Raw genomic sequence first — 23868 nt, 5'->3', positions numbered from 1 at the left:
TTTAAATATATCAAAATTCATAATTTTTTTATTCTCTATAAATAGACATCAATATTGATATAGTTTTAAGATAAAATAATTTTTTTTTGAGTTTCAGCTCTCGTTATTCATAAATTAATAAAAATCTATCAGAATTTTATTACAGTATATCCGTTATTCATTTATGAATAAAACGTATATTTAACTTTTTTTATAGTTTGAGTATCGTTCATATATAAATATAACACGTAATAAAGTTTTATTACTTAAAATATATTTTTTACATCATCTTTCGTCATATATTATATTTATATATAAATAAAATATGTATTAGTTGTCTTCATATTTTATATTCATATATGAATAAAATATTTATCAAGTTTTTGTTACAGTTAATTTGTTATTCATATATGAATAAGTAGTATAACTGATAATTAAACTATAAAAAAAATTAATCATATTTTTTTTATTCATAAATGAATAACGAATGTAATGTAGTAAAAATTTGATACATTTTTATTCACTTATGAATAACGATAGCTGAAACTATAAAAAAAATTAATTTTTTTTTATTTATCTTAAAACTATATCAATATGGATGTCTATTTATAGAGAATAAAAAATTATGAATTTTAATATAATTAAAATCAATTTTTGATAAAAATAGCTCCTTAAAAATTAAAAAAACGAAAAAAACTATGTTTTTGTATATATTAATATAATGATTAGTATAGTTTAACGAACATGTTTTGCTGGAAAACACATATGTATTCCTTTATCATTTCCGCCGATACGATGGAGGTTTTTGCGACAAAAATAAATGAGTGATTAAGAATGATTCTCTTATTCTCAATATTTTTAATTTTTCCAATTAAACTTATATATATATATATATATATATATATATATATATATATATATATATACAGAGAGAGAGAGAGAGAGAGAGATGTGAGTTCAATTGAGAAAATAAAAAAGGTTGAGAATGGAGGAATCATTCTCGGCCACTCATTTAATCTAAGCATAAAAAGACACGGTGGCAAATTTATAAATATGATATAATAGCCTTCAATCACAAATACGTAAATGTAGAGAATTTGATAACAGTTGAAATTAATTCTAATCGATTATTATCATCCAAATTTCTCCACCAACTTTCAACAATCATCCAGATTTCTTCAATTAAAATCATCGATCAACGTCATCCTGTGTTAATCAATCATCGATCTTCGTTAATAACACGTTTATCAACACCATTCAACAGTTGACAACAAAAATTCGTTTTTTGCTCTTTCAATCCAACCTTCAATTCTTCTTGAATACGAGCATATCTTTAACATCTATGATTAATTATACTTCCAGTATCATTAAATCAACATCATCGATAATCAACAAAAAATTCAATTCGTATCATTCATTCAACATCGATCATCAAATAAAACATCGAAATTAAGGTTATAAAAAGATCAAATCATTTTTTGTTTGAAAATTTTCATATATTTCTCTACCAATCTACTATTTTGTAAGATTTAAATAGTCAAAGTATCATATTTATCACATTTTTAAAAAAGTTAACTTGTATGCACTTCAACTGTTTGATGATATGCATAAACTAAATTACAACGTTATATTCATATATGAATATGTTTTCTCACCTGAATCAATATGTGATTATTAAAACACAAAACAAATATGCAAGTCTGTATGTTATTCATATGTGAATGACATATAAAAATTATATATATTTCTGAAAACACCTTGTAATATTCAGATATGAATATACTGTGCAATATTCACATATGAATATACCAACTATTATTCATAAGTGAATATACGATCTAATATTCACAAGTGAATATACTATATACTATTCTCATGTGATATATCATGTAATACTATATGCAATCTGTATGTTATTCATATGTGAATAACATATAAAAATTATATATATTTCTGAAAAAACCTTGTAATATTCATATACGAATATACTGTGCAATATTCACATATGAATATACCAACTATTATTCATAAGTGAATATACGATCTAATATTCACAAGTGAATATATACTATGTACTATTCTCATGTGATATACCATGTAATAGTATATAATATTCACATATGAAAATATCATCTAATATTCATAAGTGAATATACCATCTAACATTCACAAGTGAATATAGTATGTAATATTTACAAGTGAATGCATCGTCTAATATTTAAATATAAATATATTATGTTTAGTATATGCTATATTCATATATGAATGATACTTAAATTGTAAAAAAAAAAAAATTAATCATAGTTTTTATTCATAAGTAAATAACGAATGTACTGTAGTAAAAACCTGATTCATTTTTATTCACTTATGAATAACGATAGCTGTAAATATAAAAAAAATATTTATTTTATTTTAAAACTATATCAATATGGATGTCTATTTGTAGAGAATAAAAAATCATGAATTTTGGTATATTTAAAATCATTTTTCGATAAAAATAGCTTGTTAAAAATTAAAAAAAAACGAAAAAACTATGTTTTTTTATATATATAAAGGTAATGGTTAGCATAGTTTAAGGAAACATGTTTTGTTGGAAAACACATGTGTATTTCTTTCCCATTTCCGCCGGTACATTGGAGGCTTTTGCGGCAAAAATAAATGATTGGCTGAGAATGATTTCCTCATTCTCAATTTTTTTTTTCTCAAATAAACTCTCATATATATATATATATATATATATATATATATATATATATATATATATATATATATATATATAATGAAATAAATTGACATATTAGTATTTTACATTAACTTTCATCTATTAATTATATAAAACACCAATCATTTGATAAGGTGAATCGTATACAAGATTTACTAAACTTAATCTTTTTTATTTTAAAATATGTGAGAGAGTAGGTGTTTGATGGATCAAACATGTGTTTGGTAGATTCCTAAATTCTTTAATTTTAATTAAATGTCCTTTTATTATCTTGGAAAACATAAGAGCAAATCATAATGCAATAAAACCAAATTACGAATAAGTCCGGTTTATTTACTAGTTAATAAATATCAGCTAATTATTTCGAATTTGTTGAAGTTATTGTTTTTAATTCTGAGTTTTATCGATTTTTATACAAGAAAATTTATTCAATTCAAATTTGTATGCAATAAATTTAATTAAACCTCGTTATCTTAATCGGCTAATTGTAAAATTATACATACAAAACTGAAATGAAATATCTTATCTGGTTTAATCTTCAAAATGTGCATATTATATTATGTCTATGAAAATCAAAACATTTGACTGTTCCAATATCTATTACGATCGGTTTTTAGACCGACACACGTAATATATAATTAACAAGACAATATTCTTTACAAAATGCTACAAAAAAAATAAGATCAATCTCGAAATTATATTCAACCGATGGGTACTACAAACTCAAATTTCTTGGAGATTCCACTCGAAAGAAATTAGAGCAAAAACGGACTAAAAATCCCCGGTATGATTCACAAACGTATTTGGCGCAAAAACCCTATCTTGATGAGGGTTTGCCACCTAAAAAATATTGCCAAAAAAAGGAAAAGACTTTTGTGTCAAAGACTCAAAGTATCACTGGATGCACACCATTTGCCTATCTTGCTTCCTTCTCTCTATGAATTCATGAATTCTTGATAGTGCAACGTCAAGTGTTTCTTCACTCATGTTTGCAAAACAAACTCGAAACCACCCTGGTTCTGAACAATGACAAGATGATCCAGGCGATATGTTTAGCCTTACTTCATGCATAATGGTCTTCCAGATCGCTATTTCGCTATTGATAGTGGCATCCTCCAAGTAAGGACTCAGGTTCATCCAACAGAAAAGGCCTGCATTCCCCTCTAAGCATTCAATACCTGCCTTTCTTAGCCCGTTGATGATCATTTCATATCGTTTCTTCAATCTTTCACGGTTGATCTTTATATACTTCTGCGTGAACTCTTTGTCTGATAACATAGAAGCCAATAAAAACTGTGTTTGAGAAGAAATTAACGTGAAACTAGACATTCTCCTTGCGGTTGTCACCACTTGATCGTTGTAAGAATACACTGTTCCTACTCGGAAACCTGGGAGACCAAGGTCTTTCGAAAGACTATAAACAATATGACATCTTTCAGCATCTTTGTAGTCTCTTGATTCGAGCACTTCTGCAATGCTTACGAATTCATCTGCGTAGAATGCTGAACCTGAGTAGATTTCGTCTGAAACAAGGTGGATGTTCTTTCGTGTCACGAAGTCTAGGATCTCTTCTAAGACCTTTCGTTGAATGGTTGCACCCAACGGGTTAGAGGGGTTCGTGATGAGCACTCCTCTCACTTTTATGTTCATTGCTCTTGCATGATCATATGCTGCTTCTAGAGCTTCAGGCGTAATCTGAAAATTGTTTGAGCTTTCACAGTGGATTGGAACAATTTGTACACCAGTTCTCCACCTCAAATCTCTATCAAATCTGCAATGTTTAAAGCTAAAAGGTTAATAAATATTGCAAAATTTTCAAAAACCTAAGAAGTCTATACTTCGGTGTCAATGAAAACGCGCGATTCTTACCCTGGATAGTAAGGGGTTGGAACGAGCAATGCGTCGCCAGGATCAGCCAAAATGAAGGTTAAAAGCTCATTGGCAGCAGTAGCACCAGCAGTCAAGACAACTCGATCAGGGTTGAATTTTGCTTTTCCTCCCCTCACTTGTTCCATGAAACTTGCCATTGCCTAGAACAATCAAGATCAATACAAATAAACAAGTTAGACTTTCTTGATCACTCTTCAGAAAACAAAAGCATTGTGGGTTTGTACATTCTGTTAAAAAGACGGTACCTTTCTAAAAGATTGAAGCCCATGATAATCTTGAAACAAAGCATTCTCTCTAAAGCCAGAAACCTTCTGGCCCCAGTTTGATGCTTCAAGATTTGCTTCCAAATATTCTTCAAGCAAATCAAAAGATACCTGCAAAAAGAGGGAGAAGACCTTTGTTAGCATGTGTTTTATATAAAAGGGCTGATTTCGTGACTCGAACCCTTTTTAAACTTGTGTGAGTGCTTACTTGATTTTCCGCTAGTCCCATCTGAATGACACCGGTGGGGTTATGTACTTCATCATAAGGGTTTTCATCATAAGCTTTCCAACCTGCAAAGTATGGAGAGTCTTCTCCATGGGTTTCTGAGACTGCTATCTTTGATAATCCAACACTTGGTTGTACAATCTCTATTGCCATGGGTATAACTGTTTCTTGCAAATGTAAAGGGTTTTCTTGAATTCAAGTCCTGGAGCAATTTGTGTTCAAAGAATCCTTAGAGAGAGAAAGAAGGGGGCGAGAGAAAGAGAGAATGATGTGAGGAGGAAACTGTTTGATGAAAACTTTGTCAAATCACCCCCTATATATAGGGAGTGCTTAAACTCAAAGTATCCAAAATAATATAAAAATATACTGTGGGACACTTGCAACATGTCAAGATATATTTTCTTTTAAAAACTTGGCAAAAGAAGCAATGATTAATTGTTTACAATAAGTAGGAAGATCAAAACCAAACTTATAAATACGAATAATAATATCAATTATAATAATATATTACATAAAAAGTTCAATGATCTTGTTATCATATTTTACGTGTTTCGAAGTGTTTGGTACAAAAGGATTTGGATCTTTGATTTGCATCTTATAAAAAACTGAACACGAGAGACAAATGAGGTAAATAAATGTATGTTCGTTCTAAAATAATTAATTTGTATACAGTATATTTAAGTATTTAACTCACTTTGCACATTGCCGGTAGAACTCATTTACAATCAATTGAAACAAAAACTATAAAAAAGTATATATGTAAAACCATAACTTTAATAAGTAAATAATCATTTGCAATTTGTATATAGAATATGATTTATAAATATAAACGTTCCACATGTAGCACGGTGACGTTACCATAATGACATCAAAATAAAGTTTCGATCAAAATAATTATATACGTAACAGGCGGACGAAATAAGACTTCAAATTATATTTACACTACAAGAATAACAACTATTAGCCGTGACACTATTAGCGGCGACAACTACTATTAGCGGCGACAACCACCAATCGCGTTGGTTGTCACCGATAATAGTGGTTGTAGCTACTAATACTGTTCAACCCTGATCCGTGCGAAAAGCTTAGATTACACCCTATATGTTGATTTTGTTGTAAATCCAACGACTTGGACCCTCGTTGCATACATTACCAAGAGCATCGACACCAATGGCGACGACGACGTCGCTACTAATAGTCTATATAGATGGCGCCAAACCTTCCCTCCAGGAATGTGTTGCCGCAATTACTTCACCGTCACCGGTAACATGCTTTTGCCACCGCTAAAAGTCTGCACGAATAATACCCCTTCTGCTTCGTTACCGCTAAAAGTCTACACGAATAATACCCCTTCTGCTTCGTTCTTTCCTCTTCTGTTGTGTTCCTAAAATCTACTCTACATACCGATGATTTTGTGTTGACAAAATTGCAAAAATGGTCCCTATGTTTGTCAAAATTCTGTAGTTTTGGTCCAAAACGAAATGTTGGTGCACCACTGGTCCAATTTTAGATATCTTGTGTGGTTTTGATCCCTATTGTTGTAGTTTCTTGTGTTTTTGGTCCACATCCCACCTAAAATGACTAATATGCCCCTTAAATAATTATACTTTAATTTCTTTTAATTATTTTCTTATTCTTATAATAAAATAAAAAACAAAATAAACCCACCACATACACACACACACACACACTCTCTCTCTCTCTCTCTCTCTCTCTCTCTCTCTCTTCATCTGCCATCACAACATCCTCATCTCTCGCACTTCTTTTCTCCATCGAGCAAACTCTACCGAACCCCCACCTGCCTGCCTTGTTCCACCAGATCATTCTTCTGTCCACCTTTCCTTCGAGTTTCATCGTTGGATGCCGCCTCCGTTCTTATTTCTTCGAGCGACCCAAGGTCGTCGATTCTGCTGCTATGCGTCTCTCAAATCGATGCCGAAGACGAGGAAGAAAAACCCACAAAAGGGTCACCGGTCTCGAAGAATCTGCATATTTGGAAGAATTCTTAGCTCATCATCGCTTTAGTAAGGATTCACACACACACACACACACTTTTTGAAATCGATTGAGAAGTAGAAGACATATCAGGGGACGAAATCGATATGAAATTTGTCAAGATTCAACCACTTTAAACCAGTAAACCCTAATGGCTCGATTAATAGGGGTCTGTGTGTGTGTGTGTATTTTTGATTGCAGCTCTCAAGGATCCGATTTAAGGGTGATATCTGGTGGTTCGGGAAAGGGGTGAAGGAAGGTGTTCGATTGTGGGTGATTAAGGTGACTAGAGGAATTTATGATTTTGGTTTTGCTTAGAAGAAATCAGAGAGGGGAAAATGCGATCTTGGAAGAAGGAATGATTCTGATGATGAATCGCTTTCACAAGTGTGGAAGGTTGTCAAGAACATAAGGTGTTCGATGAATTAACAAAGAGACAAATAAAGTTATACCATTAAAAACGACTCACCTTTGGCTGACCCACACACTTTGTTTCTGTTTCTTCTTATTCTTCAAAGCCTCACACAACTATCAGTTCTTTTACTTTTGTTCCTATATAATATTCATCACAATCTTTTCTCCTTCTCTTGCAAATTAATGAACAACTCCAAAATAGAACCAAATCGATTAGAAGGGCAGTGTTGATGGGGAAGTGTTATCGGGCATGAGGAATGAAAGATGGGGGTGAGGGTGGGATTGGATGTTTATGGTGGACAATGGTGGCAGTCAATGGTGATGGTGGCGAACGGTGGTAGCAATCAGTGGTGATGGTGACGACCACTAATGGTGATATGTTCTTTTTTGAGAGTGTGTGTGTGCGTTTTTGTTGAGAGAGGGGGAAAGAGAAATGGTGGGTAGACCTTTTTTTTTAAGTTAAAAAAATATATATATTAATTTAACATATATGTTTCAGCAATTATAAAAAATTAAAAATATAAGTTATAAGGGCAAAATTGTGTTTTCAAGTGCATAGGGACCAAAAACAATAGAAAGATCTAAAATTGGACCAGTGGTGCACCAACATTTCGTTTTGGACCAAAACTACATAATTTTGCCAACCACAGGGACCATTTTTGCAATTTTGTCTTTTGTGTTCCTAAAATCCACTCCACATAGCGCTTTGTTCTTTCACTCTTCGATTGAGCGAAAATTTCACCGCCAAAAAAGCCCCAACCGTGACCTCCCCATTACCGACGACATTCCAATCGGCGAAATATCTGCTATAATAGGATAAAATATGATACTATAAATAAAAAATATATGCAAAAGTACAATGCTCAACTAGAAAAAACAAAATAATATTTAAGGTACAATGTTATTATAGAAAACTTAAAACAAAAACAAATGTCATAAATAACAAAAACATTATAAAGTACAATGTTATAATAGGATACAATATGATATTATAAATAAAAATATATATTCAAAAGTACAATGCTCAAATAGAAAAAAACAATATAATAAGTACAATGTTATTATATAAAACTTAAAACAAAATCAAATGTTTATAAATAACAAATATATACAAAAGTAAAATGCTATAAATGACAAAAAAAAATCTTTGAAATTCTATTCGTTTGCATGTCTTCTTTGTAATCATCACGAGCCTAGAAATACCCATCTGAAATTAATTTAAAAATTAATTTCAGGATGTCCCCATTTTGGGACTGTTTTATGAATATTTTATCTTATTTAGGATGTGAACATGTATTACATGGTTGTTTGTTTAAGAAATATTTGGTTGTCATTTGCTCTTTGCTCATTGGGTGTGTGTGTGTGTGTGTATATATATATATATATATATATATATATATATATATATATATCAATAGAAACTATTTGAGGCATAATTAGTGTTTTATTAATCATATTAATCTATTTTATTACCATATTAGTGGTATTTATGAACTTTGATATGATATTAGTCATATTCAATTTTTTAAAATTCAACAAATTAGCAATTAATGGTCCCCGATTAATCTCCGCCTAGCCGATTAATTGCTTAACCCAGTCCACCCCAACTAGCTAACGTCGAGTGCTTTTTACATCGTTGATATATATATATATATATATATATATATATATATATATATATATATATATATATATATATATATGAACACACCTGGGGGCTAAGGGGAAATGTTGCCGAATTTTTCTTAAGCAAAAAATCAAGTAATACACGTTCATATATGAGATAAGGTATTCAAAAAGTGGGTTTTGAAGCCTGCCTTTGTGAATGCTCTATCTATTTCCGATTATTTGTTACCGTGTTGGGGATACTTTTTGAATCATTGACCTTATGAATACTCTATCTCGATTTTTGTTTCCCGTAGAGTAAACCCTAAACACTAAATTATATTTCAATTGTATCATGTCTATTAATAAAAGCTGGAACTAATCCACATCGTCAATCTCCCGAGTTCCAGCTAGGACTCGACACTTTTATCGACATATCCATGTCACTCCTAAATAGTAAAGGTGAAACCAGATGTCCGTGTGAGAAATGTGATAATTGTTACTTCATGGATCTGAAAGTAATGAGACGTCATGTCCAAATACATGGTTTCAGTTGGCTATACGAAACATGGACATATCACAGTTAACCTTTAATATCTCTGGTTGTAGATGTCATAGCACCAAGTAACAAGATGGATGATGTTATCGACGATGTTATGTGGGATTCGAGAAAAAATGATACCAAACTCGATCAAGGAACCTCTAATATACGGGGTAACGGTGTTGGTGATGATTTTAAACAATTGTTAGAGGAATTTAAAACCAAGTTATATCATGCTTGTACGTTTTCTTCCCTTGATTTTTTAGCAAAGCTGATGCATAGCAAGGTCAACAACAAATTGACTAATAGTTCATTTGATCAACTCCTTAAGTTGTTGCATTCAACATTTCCACAAAACAACAAGGTTCTCTGTTTATATTATCTAGCCAAAAAGAAACTAAAGAAGATCAGTTTGGGGTACAAGTCAATACATGTATGCAAAAACAATTATTTTCTCTTTTGGAAGGAACACAAGTCATTGCAGATTTGTCCCGTTTGTAAAGAGAGTCAGTGGATTGATAAAAGCTCGAAGGGTAAGAAGGTAACTCGTAAGATGTTATGGTGCTTTCTAGTGACCCTTAGACTACAACTTTTGTATTGTTCAAGGTACACTTCCAAGAATATGATTTGGCATAGTATTGGGAGATTAGAAGATGGTGTGATGCGTCATCCTCTCGATGGAGAATCTTGGCAAAAATTAGATGTAGATTACCCTAACTTCTCGAGTGAACCTTGAATCATACGCCTAGGGATTTCAACTTATGGCTTTAATCCATTTGGTAACATGTGTGATCCGTATAACACGTGGCCGGTCGTACTAACCACATAAAATATGCCATCATGGCTTTGTATGAAAGATTCATCATTCATGTTGGCCTTGTTGATTCCTGGCCCTAAAGCACCTGGAAAGGACATAGATGTTTTCCTTAGGCCGTTATTAGAAGAGCTTACGTTTTTATGGCACTCAGACATATGTATTAAAGATGCAGCGACAAACACATTCTTCACGATGAAAGCTATATTGTTATGGACAATAAACGACTTTCCAGCTTGTAGTAGTTAATCGGGCTGGAGCGAGAAAGGGTACAAAGCATGCCCGACTTGCATTGAACACACTCCCTCATACCGTGGAACAAATAAAGTTGATTATGTCTGTCATCGTCAGTTCTTAGATGCTAATAATCGATTACAGATGAGTTTGAAATTTAACGGGCTACACAAGACAAGACCCACTCCAAGACATTTTACTAATGAAGCCATACAATAGCAACTAGGTCGTCTACTACTTTGTAAACCCAGTAAACCTCCTAAGATTGTTAAGGAACTAAATTGTAACTTCTAAAATACTAGCATTTTAAGTAGGAATGATAAAAATTGTTAAATCAAAATGTCTTGAGAAAAAAAGATAAAAGTGAGAATTTGTAATTAATCACTATTTCCAAAGAGATTTTTCTTTTACATCTTGTATTATATACCGAAAATTTTTAATGTGATTTGGCTTAAGTACTTTTGGGTTTGGAAATAATAATATCAAGAGAACAATGTCTTACACTCACAAACTCATCCTCCTAATATATATATATATATATATATATATATATATATATATATATATATATATATATATATATATATATTTGGCTCATTTAAGTATAAGTTCCTCACATCCAGCCCCTAGAGCCTCTCTCTTCCGAGTCAATATTCTGCTTGCTTAGATTTTCGATTTTCATCAAGAATCTTTGTAAGTTAAGCTACAGTCTTTTGATTTCAGTGTAACTTATATTTATAGTAATAAGTCGTTAGCCGATGTATTAAATCTATAATATATATATATATATATATATATATATATATATATATATATATATATATATATATATATATATATATATATATATATCAAACCATATTTCATCTAACATACAACATCTTTGCACATAAGCACATATAGCATTTAATTAATCTGATAATTCATATCTATGTGTAAGATGAAAATAATTATGCACTCACATGACCTAGGTGGGTAACTGACGATTTCGGAAGCATTTCGCTTTGTACTTTCAAAAGACCTAGACGCAATAAGGATTACGCCTTAGTCTATTTTCGTAATCATTGCGACTATAATTATTATAGTCTAGATTCCTCAGTAATCTCAATGTCTACATCAATATCTATCAAGTAAGCATTTTCCAATCCTGACGACTATAATAATTATAAACAGAACCATTTTGTCATAATATCTTTTCTAAAATCCAACAATCAGACCAACATGACCATTCTAGAAACCTCTCCCGTAAGTACATCAATCAATATTTTGACTTGGAATTACTGATAAATCTTATTTATAGGTTCATAATAACGACTTATTACTATAAATATAAGTTACACTGAAATCAAAAGACTGTAGCTTAACTTACAAAGATTCTTGATGAAAACCGAAAATCTAAGCAGGCAGAATATTGACTCGGGAGAGAGAGGCTCTAGGGGCTGGATGTGAGGAACTTATACTTAAATGAGCCATATATATATATATATATATATATATATATATATATATATATATATATATTGAAGTTTTGACCGATATGGTTACATCGGATTACCTGAGAAATTTCTAGCTCATAGTTTTTGTCAAAAACAGGCAACATGCGTGTTATGAAGTTCACCTCGGAATTCAAATCCAAAACGGTAATGTGAGTTCATCACTTATCTTCCTCCGAGCTCTGTTCCTTCAACTATCGGAACCTCAAACCTTTAGAAATTGGTCCTCTGAGATCTTCATGCATTTTTACCTCTGATATTCAGTTTGAGACTGTGCCATATCAAATTTTATATTATGTACTAATGATGTGTTTATCTTCTTTCCGAAGTATCTTATGACATCTCATCTCAGAATCTGATTATTCTGGCATCCTTATCAATAAAGGAATTTAAGGTTATCATTAAAGTTTTTATTCCGAAACATTTTTCATTAATATATTAACGGTAACTTTTCCTTATGATTATCCTCTTAATTCTCAATAAACATGATTTGGCACACGATTCCAATAAAGCAATGAGTGATATTTGAACTAAATTGACAGTTTTTCTTTTGAACAAACAAACATCCCATCTTTCATTCGAAACAGTCATTTAGGAAGCCTTTTTAGGCAATGCATTTTATGCGACCCATTTCGTCTTTGGGTGTTATCATTCCATTCTTCGACCCGACCTGAAATATCCAACATATAAAAGGATTTTGGATCCTAACTGTTCCCACTTTTCACTTTTGCTATCATCTTCCTAGAGCCTTCTCTTTGTACTCTTTTCTTCAAGATTTCTCAAACCTTCAACAATTGCGTCTTCTCAAACTACTCCTAAAACTTCCAAACCTTCATCGAAGAAGAATTCTTCAAAGGCATCTGCTTCATCTTCATCCACTGAGTTCATCCTCAGAGAAACAACCCGGTTGTTTTCTCTCGATCCCATGGATTATGATGAATGCATACATATCATGATCGAATTCATCTCCCGCCACCCTATCGTAGTTCTTCTCACCAAAATTCCTAACCCTAAACTTGCACTTTGTATTCTTCATAAAGCATTCGAACAAGTAAAATTTGAGGATGATGTACTAGAAGTGAAGATTACTGATGATAAGATTGTTCCAATCCTCAAGAATATATTCCTCAAAGCGATCAAAATTTAAGAAAACCCCAAAGGTCTTCGCGTTCAAGAACCAACGACTGAAGAGTTTTAGTCGTTTCTAAATCAAATTTGATACAATGGAGAATTCAAAGCAAAGGAGTTCAAGAAGTTTGTAGTTCCCAGCCTATGGATTGTACTAATGCACTTAATTCTTCGAGGATTGTCTGGAAAAGATGGTGGTACAAACACCATGAGCAAAGACTGGCTCTATTTTGTGCGCAACATCTTCTCCGGAAGAGATAATGCAGTTGACTTGACCGAGGTGCTATAGTAAGACTTTTGGAAACTCGTTATCAAGAGGAAGCCCAATGAAATATCTAGTCCGAGATTTTAGGCTCTAATGCTACAACAACTGTACTTTGAGAGACTTGAAGCCATTCCTCTCAACTCGGACATCAAGGAGGTATATTGTTCTTTTTAAGATATAAAGACTTATAGGTTACCGAACCAATCTGCTTTCGGACCTATCAGACGTTTGCCAGTACACATGTTAGCCACAGTTCCATCCGAGTCACCATATCTCAAACATAATCTTGAGATTTCGGTTGTGTTCAACCAAACACAATCTATCCCAATCTTTTACGATCTAGCCTCGGGTGTGAACAAATCAACCTCTTTAGTAGGACATAAGAAGCAGATGGCCAAACGAAAGAAATCACCCTCAAAAGTTCGAGCCAAAAAGAGAACCGAAGCTGATGAATCCTCTCAAAATGATTCACATGAAAACGTTTGACCTGACTCTGTGTCTCAGTCTACCCCTCCGATCCACCTTCTAAAGTACCCTTCGTAGTTTCAATATCACAAACACAAACTCAAGGGGAGTCTGCACATAATCTACCCCTATCTTCTCAAGAAGACGGTGTAAGTATTGAACAAAGTCCCTTGAATCCCACTGGGACACACTCACGAGTCATTTTGGAAATCCCTCTCATTTCTACACAAGCACGAGCAGGGTGCCCTGTCTCTGATTCCAAGCTTTCCGAAGCTGGAGTAGTCCCTCCTACTTCGAAAGCCACAACTAGTCTGATATCTGCTTTAGGTAAAGGACGATCAGGTATTAATGACAATGATTGGTTTGATTTTGTTGACAGGGATCATACAAGACATTTGGAGCTCACCAAAGAACAAGTTGAATATACGCTTATTTCTATGCGTCAATGAGCTCTCCGAAGTCATCTTCATTTCACATTTCCATCCGATGAAGAAATTGATCAGGCATTCAAGCCTTCTAACGAAGCTCAGAAGACTACTTCTTTAGGAGATGTTCCCGTCTCTACAAATGTTTCGGATGATCCTCCTCCGAAGTTCACAAAATAAGAAGCTCCCAAGCCTCCTACTAACGATGATCTCTGATGAGGTCATGTTCGAAGATGACAACACAACAGTTGGTGTTATTCCAATCCCCACCGATTTCAATATTTTGCAGAAGCCATCCTCCTCGAAACTGTTTTATGATTTCGGTCTCTCCTAATGATCCGAGGAATCCAAAGAAGAAGAAGAAGTTGAAGCGAACAAGCACTCCTCTCCCAATGTTACCTTGGAAAGCGATCAATGTAACAAGGCTCAAGCTAATCTAGTGATGACTCCAAGCCCATCTGAACCGCATGATGATGCAAATGATGATAATGATGACAAGTATGAAGGCTCTATCTCGGACATAGGATCTTCAGGTGAAAATATTGCATATCTTTTTGCCTTGTTAGAACTTCGAGACAATGTTGTCTCGGCTATCTCCAAAATCAATTCCCTTAATAAGAAAGTCATAGGCCTTGATTTGAAGCTTCATCAAAAGGTTATAGGTCTTGATTCGAGCTTGAGCTTATCCTTAAATCTCTTTCTGAGATCCAAGTTGCTGCAACCTCGGAACTTGACCGAGCCAATCAGTTTGACCCAGCTCATTTCCTTTCGTCTTAAGCGCACTATCGAAGAAGTTGAACATAAATACAATGATAGTCTCGACCATCACATTTCTACCACCACCATCATGCTAAAGATTCATGACAATATGATTACTTCTACCAATGAACTCATCAAGCAGACTCATGTTCATCATGAGAAATAGATTCAATGACTTGAAAAGGAGATTCGTCAAAAATATTCCATGAACATGGTCATGCAAGAGGTTCTCATCAAGCTCATTTTTTCGACTTGGAATATTTTGGATGTTCTAAAAAACAATTTCGATCAGATGCCTGTTATTCTGGATGACACATTTGCCCATCTTAGAGCACAAGCTCCTACAACCGTAGCATGTGAGACTCTCACCAAACAACTCAACACAAGTTGTCAACAAGTCTTTGAACGGTTGGAGGAACTCAAGACTAAATATGTACTTGCATTGGAGGCTGGGCCGTCCCATGCAAGAGGGGGAGAAAGAGAAAGAACAATTCAGTGGAAACCTATCTTGGATTTTGTGCTCCGAGATGAATCAACCGATGCAGAAATTCTCGAGGTCGAAACTCTTGAACCTCTTCAAATAGATGATGAAGAAGGTGAGGAATTAGCTAAAAATGTGAGCTTAGGACTTCAAGCCATCAGAGAACAACTTGTGCATGTCCTTTCAAAAGAAGAGAAGATGAAATGGTCCTCGTTTTTTTGGCCATCATCTTTAGCAGAAGTGTTCAAACGTAGTAGAGACATGGCAAAACTCAAGACCAAGCTGAAATTGATGCATTCCGAGCCACTCAGTCCATTCTTCCACCAATTCCTACTCTGAGGATTGCTCATATTCATCACTGAATCCGGTCATCAAATCATTTCCTCTATTTTTGGAACAAGTGAAAATCCCTAAGATAAAGGCAAACAGATTGCAACAAATTTGGACAGCCTAGTGAAGACATTTAGAAAGTCTGAGGGCTGGTCTCAGGAACAGCTTGATCAAGCTTTGTAAGAAAGCATTCGAATTCAAGCGCTTAAAGACAACTCGAATCCGATGCTAGGTATTTCTCATCTTTTCCGAGAAGGAGTTATTCATGATATACGCATTGTGCTCTTCATGTATTATGATCTTCCAACATATGATGCTGACCAACCAGACTTGCCAATCTCTCCACATGGTCATTTCTACATCAAGTACGCTCGTCTCCATCCAACTGATGATCCTCAAACCATCATCGTAAGTAAGCATGAGAGATTGAGAACCTTTTACTCCATCAATTCACGACTCCAAAAGTAAGTGTGGTATCGAAAAATTACCATGATCATTGGATATCATAACAAGGTTCAGAGAAAGTTCGATCTCAACTGCATGATGTACAGATACTACGTTTCTTGGAACAAAGAATCCACCATCATAATCACAGATGCGAACTTTCCTTCGATAAACCCAAACGACATTCTCACCATAACTGCTCACTTCCGAGATCACCATAATGACATTCTAACCATAATATTGTTAAATTCTGCAGATCTGATATTGAATTTGCACACATTTTCGTAACAAAGAAGATTCTGGCGAAAATCACTACCGAACTTCTAGAAGCATAGATCTTAGCAGAAGGCCCCATTGAAGAACTGGAACTCAGTTATGTCTATCTCAAAAAGAATATTAATTGAAAAGAATTATTTAGAGTTCTTGACAAACACCTTGTTCCAATAAAGATACTTCAAAAGTTCATTACCAATGCTGCCACAAGCGATTTATTTGAACACGTCAAGAAGAAATTCATTGAGCATCTCAGATGGTACATCGAAGTCCGAAGTTGGATCCAAAGTGTTTATCTCTTTGTATTTGATGAAGCTCAGTGAAGATTTGTGATGGATTAGTGTCTAAGTTCGTAACTATATTTGGTATGTACTTCGCCCAGTTGTGCATGGTCCTTTTGGGTTGCCTTCACCAAAGCAACTTGACAAGGTAATTTGAGGAGAGAGAGAGAGAGAGAGAGAGAGAGAGAGGATAATATGGTTTATTAATATATTATAAGAATAATATATTAAAGGATAAATCATATTTATTTAATTAGTATTATTCATAAACTAATTAGGAATTAATTTGGTGACTAAAAGAGATTAATTAAATAAAGGGGCATAAACTGTCAAATGTGTGATAGTTGAGTTTTGGGCTAGGAAACCTAATGGACTTAGGGGGAACGAAATTATGATGAGGGGTCATCATATTTTCATCCAAGGTCCTTATTCCAGAAGGTTCCTTGGGCTGCTTGGTGGCTAAGTTGTCCATTAGGGTTTAGACTGAAACCCTAGCATCTTGCACTATAAATTAGACCCCAAGGCTACAATTTTCGGCCACTTGCTTCCAAGAGAAACCATAGGGCCGAAAGTTAGCATCCTTCCTCCTCTCCAAAAGTTGCCTTCTTGCTTGTGGTGTTTGTGACTCATTAGAGGAGTTACAATTGTGACTCTAAGCTTAAGAGAAGAAGATTCAAGCCACTATTTGAAGAGGTAAACATCTAGATCTGATGTAATTAGCTAATTTCGAAATTATGTATGCTAGATTAGGGTTTGCAAGTCTTAGATTCATTGCATGTACAATAGAGAAACCTAGATCCAAGCATTAGGGTTTGTATGAGCACATAGGATTGTTCTTATGCATAAAACCCATCAGTGGTATCAGAGCCTTGATTGGTTTCTGTTGTATGTGATGCTATGATTGCTTATCTGTTGAAAAATGTTTTCTGGCCCTCAGTTCGAACTGACTTGGCGAGTCAACGCAACTCGGCAAGTCCAGTGAGTGACTCAGCGAGTCGGAGCGTCAGACAGAGGGATTTTCGGATTTTCTTGCTGTTTTGCTGAAGGATAATTGCCTTATATGTTTTTAACTGATAAGTTTCAATTTTTATTGTTATTGAATGATTATCCTTGCCAAAACACAAGATAATTACCAACTAATTAGATAATAAATTCCTTATATGATTAAAATTGATTATTTGAACTAATTGGGTAACTTATCTTGCAAGAAATTGAATTAGGTCAAATATAGATAATCACTAAATTAATTATTTGATTTATATTATTTGTTATTTGATCCCTAGTGTTTTGAAAAGTTCAAAAACTTGCCCTCAAGTTTTGAAATTTAAATCCCATGATTAAAAGTTTAATTATTGAAAAGCTTTTAAATTTCAACCCTTAGATTTTTACAAGTTTAAAAGTCAACCTTATTCTTATACATATATATATATATATATATATATATATATATATATATATATATATATATATATATATATATATATGTATAAGAATAAGCTAGTATTATCGCTAGTAGGCCTCATTCATGAAGCCAGTCAATAAGGTGGGTATAAGGTTGCTGCCTATAAAATGGCGCTTAATGCGTGTACACTCACACCCACCGCTTGCTTGATTGGTGGAGGGTCGTTAGCCGAACGGATAGGATAGGGCACTTAATACCTCATTATAAGTATAATGAATATTGCAAAGTAACTAACATGTTTTTCCAAATTCCCAATCTTAGTTACTTTAGGGTAAAATGTGAAAAATGATGCTATTCCATGGAATTACACTTTGTACCCTTGTCAAACGTTAGTGGAGCATGTGTGGTTAACTGACACATTAATTTGGGATTGAAATTGGTGGAAAAGGGTGGCTCGATGTTTTTCATAGATCAATGGAGCATGCGTGGCTAACCGTCACATTGATTAGGTGATAGAGACATTGAGTGCACCATGTTGATTCACATGGTTATTCACAACTTGTTTGTGATCCTCGGCATCCCAGTCGCAAATTTGAAGTGCATATCGAGATTTAAACATGCCATTGAAAATTTCAATGAATCTCAAAGATCTAGGAGTTTTCAAATACATTTAAAACTTAATCTCCTTTTCGTTTTTCATGGTGAAAACTAGTGAATCGTCATTCACTTACCTTAAATTATTTACTTTTAGAGTACGACATCCCTTTCTAAGTTGTAAATAATGTTGTTGGATGCGTGCCCTAATTTCTCATTTGGGTATTTAATTGGGGATTCAATTCTAATCAAACTTTATTCCTTTCTATTTTCATATGTCTAACGCAAACGCAAACAACACTGCTCCTGGTTTATTCTCGCTAATGAGCCTATGTCAAAAAGTGACATTTGATGCATCGAATTTAAATGAATGGATGAGATACATTCGCATGATTACTCGTTACGAGGACAAATAGTATGTCCTCGACGAGAAGCTTCAAAAGATCAATCCAAAAGTCGCTACTCCCGAAGAGTTGGCCATCTTTGAGACACACGAGCGTGATGCAACGAAAGTTCATTGCATTATGTTGGCCACCATGAATCTTGAACTCCAAAAGTCCTATGAGGACATGTATCCATATGAAATGCATCAAGATTTTCTGGAGAGGTACCACCAAAGCGCAAGGCAAGAGCATTGTGAGATCATCACCAACATGATCGCCGCTAAGATGGGGAATGGAGAGTCCCTAACCTCATATTTGCAGAAGATGCAGAGGTATGTTGATCATCTTCGCAAGTTAAATGTTAACTTTGGGGAAAATTTGGCTATCGACATCATTCTCCACTCCTTGCCATCGTTCTACAACCAATTCAGGATGACCTACCATATGAATAAAGAAGAGGTCACCTTGAGCAAACTCCAAGTGCTCCTAAGGACTGCTGAGAGCAACCTCAAGGACAAATCTGTTGCATCATCCTCTAATGTGGCTACTCCCGTGTTGGCAATAGGTCAAGGAAAGGTTAAGAAGAGGAAGGCTCCATGTAATAGCCACCAAAATGGTAAACCCCATGATGGTTCCTCTGCTAGTGGAACCAAAGTTGGTTCAGTTAAACCCTCTTCTGACTCCAAAGAAGCAGAGTGCTACTACTGCCACGAGAAGGGCCACTGGAAATGAAGCTGCCCTAAGTATCTGCAAGACATAAAGGATGGGAAGATAAAGCCCACCTTTGCAGGTATGCATTCTATTAAATTTAACAACTCATCACGTGCTACTTCATGGGTTCTTGACACAGGATGTGGTTACCACATTTGTTCTGATTTGCAGGGCCTAGGAAGAAGTATGGAGGTGGAACATGGAAAGATAAACCTGATTATGGGAAACAGAAGATCGCCTCCTGTGACCAGATTCAGAGTTTATTCTTTAGTGTTGAGTAATGGGTTAGGGTTGGATTTAAATAATTGTTGCTATTCGCCAGATATGGCAAGGAACACCGGTTCATTTCATGGATTGCTTAGACAAGGTTTCAGATACTCGTTTGATAATAGTAATGGTTCTATTAATGTTTATTTGAATGGTGTCTTTTATTTCAATGCATTACCTTGTAATGGGATTTATGAATCCGTGTTGGTTGTTGATAATTTAGGAAATGATGTGTTGAATATTGGTTGTTGATAATTTAGGAAATGATGTGTTGAATATTGATCCGTCTAATAGTCTAGACAAAGCATGCTTGTGGCATTGTCGCCTTGGACATGTCAACAAGAAACGCATAGCCCAACTCCAAAAGGATGGAGTGTTGGAGTCATTCGACCTTAGGGACGATGACGTGTGTGAAACTTGTTTACTTGGGAAGATGACCAAGTCACCCTTTACTGGCACTTCTGAAAGGGGTGAGGGTCTATTGGATCTCATACACACCGATGTGTGTGGGCCCTTTAGATCCACCACAAGGGATGTTTGCCGCTTCTACGTGACTTTTATAGATGATTATAGCAGATATGGATATATCTACTTAATCAAGCATAAGTCAGAAACCTTTGAAAAGTTCAAAGAGTTTAAGAATGAAGTGGAGTATCAGTTGGGTAGGAAAATCAAGATGCTTCGGTCAGACCGAGGAGGAGAGTACCTAAGTCTTGAGTTTCATGACTATCTGAAGGAATGCAGAATTGGTTCGCAATTAATGCCTCCAAGAATGCCACAATTGAATAGTGTGGCTGAGAGACGCAATCAGACCTTGTTAGACATGGTTCGTTATATGATGAGTCGGGCTTCGTTGCCGATAGCTTTCTAGGGGTATGCCTTAGAGACTGCCGCCCATATCCTTAACTTAGTTCCCACCAAGAAGGTTACCAAGACACCTCATGAGATGTGGACAGGGAAAGCTCCCTCGTTGGCACATATCAAGGTTTAGGGTTGCGAGGCTTTCGTAAAACGAGAGACTCATGACAAGCTCGAACCTTATAGTGAGAAGTGTTATTTCATCGGCTATCCACAGAAGTCTTTTGGCTATCTCTTCTATAGACCGAGTGAAAATGTTGTCTTCGTTGCTAAAAGAGGAGTTTTCCGAGAAAGGGAACTGATAAGTCAATAAGACAGTGGGAGGCAAATTGATCTCGAAGAGATTCAAGAGCAAAGCGATGAAGGAACCTCTAACACTGGCACTCAACCCAAGGAGGAAACTCCTCTTGAGCCCATTGATGAGTCCTTACCTCTTAGACGTTCCAGTAGGGTTAGTGTTCAACCCCAGTTTTATGGTTTTCATATTACAACTGAAGGGGATACGTTTATTAGTGATGAAACACTGATAAATTTGGACGAACCTAGCAACTACAAGGAAGCCATGGCAAGCCCGGAGTCTGTTAAATGGAAAGAGGCGATGGACAGCGAGATTCAGTCCATGTACGACAACCAAGTTTGGAATTTGGTTGAAAATATATCGGGTCGTAAGACAGTCGGGTGCAAGTGGATCTTCAAGGAGAAGACGGACATGGATGGGAAAGTGCACACTTATAAATCATGGTTAGTTGTGAAGGGATTTACTCAAACTCTTGGAGTTGACTATGATGAGACCTTCTCACCAATTGCTAAAATAAAGTCTATTAGGGTAATGCTTGCAATAGCTGCGTTTCATGATTTTGAAATCTGGCAGATGGATGTGAAAACCGCTTTCCTTAATGGGAAGCTGGCTGAGGATGTGTATATGAATCAGCCAGAGGGTTTTGTAGATGTGAAGCATCCCAATAGAGTGTGCAAGCTTGAGAAATCCATTTATGGATTGAAACACGCGTCTCGCAGTTGGAATCTTTGTTTTGACGAGAAGGTTAAAGAGTTTGGTTTTCTGCGAAGCGAAGATGAGTCATGTGTATATGTCAAATCCGGTGGGAGTATAGTAAGCTTCCTCGTATTGTATGTCAATGACATACTACTCATAGGAAACGACGTCCCAACCTTGCAGGAGGTCAAGTCCTCGCTTGGGAAATGTTTCGCTATGAAGGATCTCAGAGAGGCTGCTTATATTCTGGGAATAAGGATAGTAAGAAATAGAGAAAAGAGACTAATAGGACTCAGTCAGGATACATACTTGGATAAGGTACTAAAGCATTTTAGTATGGAAAATTCAAAGAAAGGGGAGTTGCCAATCCAAAGCAATACTAAGCTAAGTAAGACTCGAAGCCCGAGTACAGAGGCAGAGATAGCTGATATGAGCCGAGTACCTTATGCTTCCGCAGTCGGCTCTATCATGTATGCTATGACTTGTACTCGCCCTGATGTGGCCTTCGCTTTGAGCATGGTTAACAGATATCAAGGGAACCCTGGTAGAGCTCATTGGAGTGTAGTTAAGAATATTCTTAAGTACCTTCGAAGGACCAAGGAATGGTTTCTAGTCCTTGGTGGGAGTGATGACTTAAGGGTACGAGGGTATAGTGACGCTAGTTTTCAGACGGATCAGGATAATTACCGATCACAATCGGGTTGGTACTTTACCCTAAATGGAGGAGCAGTAACTTGGAAAAGTTCCAAGCAGGAGACCGTAGCTGATTCAACGTGCGAGTCAGAGTACATTGCGGCAAGTGAAGCGTCAAAGGAGGATATATTGTTGAAGAACTTCATTAGAGATCTTGGAGTTATGCCATCCATAAAAGAGCCAATGGAAACTTTCTGTGATAATGAAGGAGCGGTTGCCTTAACCAAGGAACCAAGAGATTATGGCAGATCTCGACATATCAACAGAAAATACCACTTTATTAGACATCGGGTAGAAGAGGGACTCCTCGTTGTGAAGAGGGTATCGTCAGAAGAAAACCCAGCAGATCCGCTTATGAAGGGACTGAGTATGGTCAAACACTTGCAGCACGCTAGGAGCATTGGGCTGGAGGATGATATAAGTTTAGATTAGATAGATAAGAAATGTATAATAGATAATTTGTACTTGACATTTGATGAATAAATAAAGTTGTGTTATTTATGAGTAAAGCTACTATATTGTTTTGGTTATTTATCTATTGTTTCAATTTGCATGTTTTGACTTCCTAAATAATAAGATTATTTGAACAGCCCACAGTCATTCGTATTTTGGAAGTAGATATGAATGAAGACTGTCCTGAATTTGTTTGTAGATTGTCTAAAAGGTTTTGGGCATAACAGAAGCTTGCTACGAAGTTCATGAGTTCTTATGAATATGATTCGAGCATTGGAATAAACCCGCGCTTGCTGGTATCACTACTTTTATAACGAGTGATCGTAAGATGATAATATCATATGATCTTTGAACCTAGAGATATGGTTATTTTTTGCTAGTTGATCATACATTGATAATGTGAAAACACATCAGTAACTTGATGTTATAAAACACATTGTTGTGTGTGACTTAGCTAGTGAGTAATAAAAGCATATGAGTCGAAGT

General features: G+C 35.1%; 1 protein-coding gene across 1 annotated transcript; it reads right to left on the bottom strand.

The window, feature by feature from the left end:
• Nucleotides 1-3368: 3368 nt before the first annotated feature.
• On the bottom strand, nucleotides 3369-5352 carry LOC145069466 (1-aminocyclopropane-1-carboxylate synthase 7-like). The gene is made up of 4 exons (XM_079016396.1): nucleotides 5063-5352; nucleotides 4837-4965; nucleotides 4571-4731; nucleotides 3369-4472 (listed from the first exon to the last, which is right to left on the bottom strand). The coding sequence occupies exons 1-4, from the start codon at nucleotides 5231-5233 to the stop codon at nucleotides 3596-3598; spliced, it is 1338 nt and encodes a 445-aa protein (XP_078872522.1). The 5' UTR covers nucleotides 5234-5352; the 3' UTR covers nucleotides 3369-3595.
• Between the last annotated feature and the right edge of the window lie 18516 nt (nucleotides 5353-23868).

Source organism: Lactuca serriola, chromosome 8 (genome assembly GCF_051521515.1).
Source record: "Lactuca serriola cultivar US96UC23 chromosome 8, Lser_US96UC23_V15, whole genome shotgun sequence".
Taxonomy (NCBI): domain Eukaryota; kingdom Viridiplantae; phylum Streptophyta; class Magnoliopsida; order Asterales; family Asteraceae; genus Lactuca; species Lactuca serriola.
This window is presented reverse-complemented; position numbering and strand designations above follow the sequence as displayed.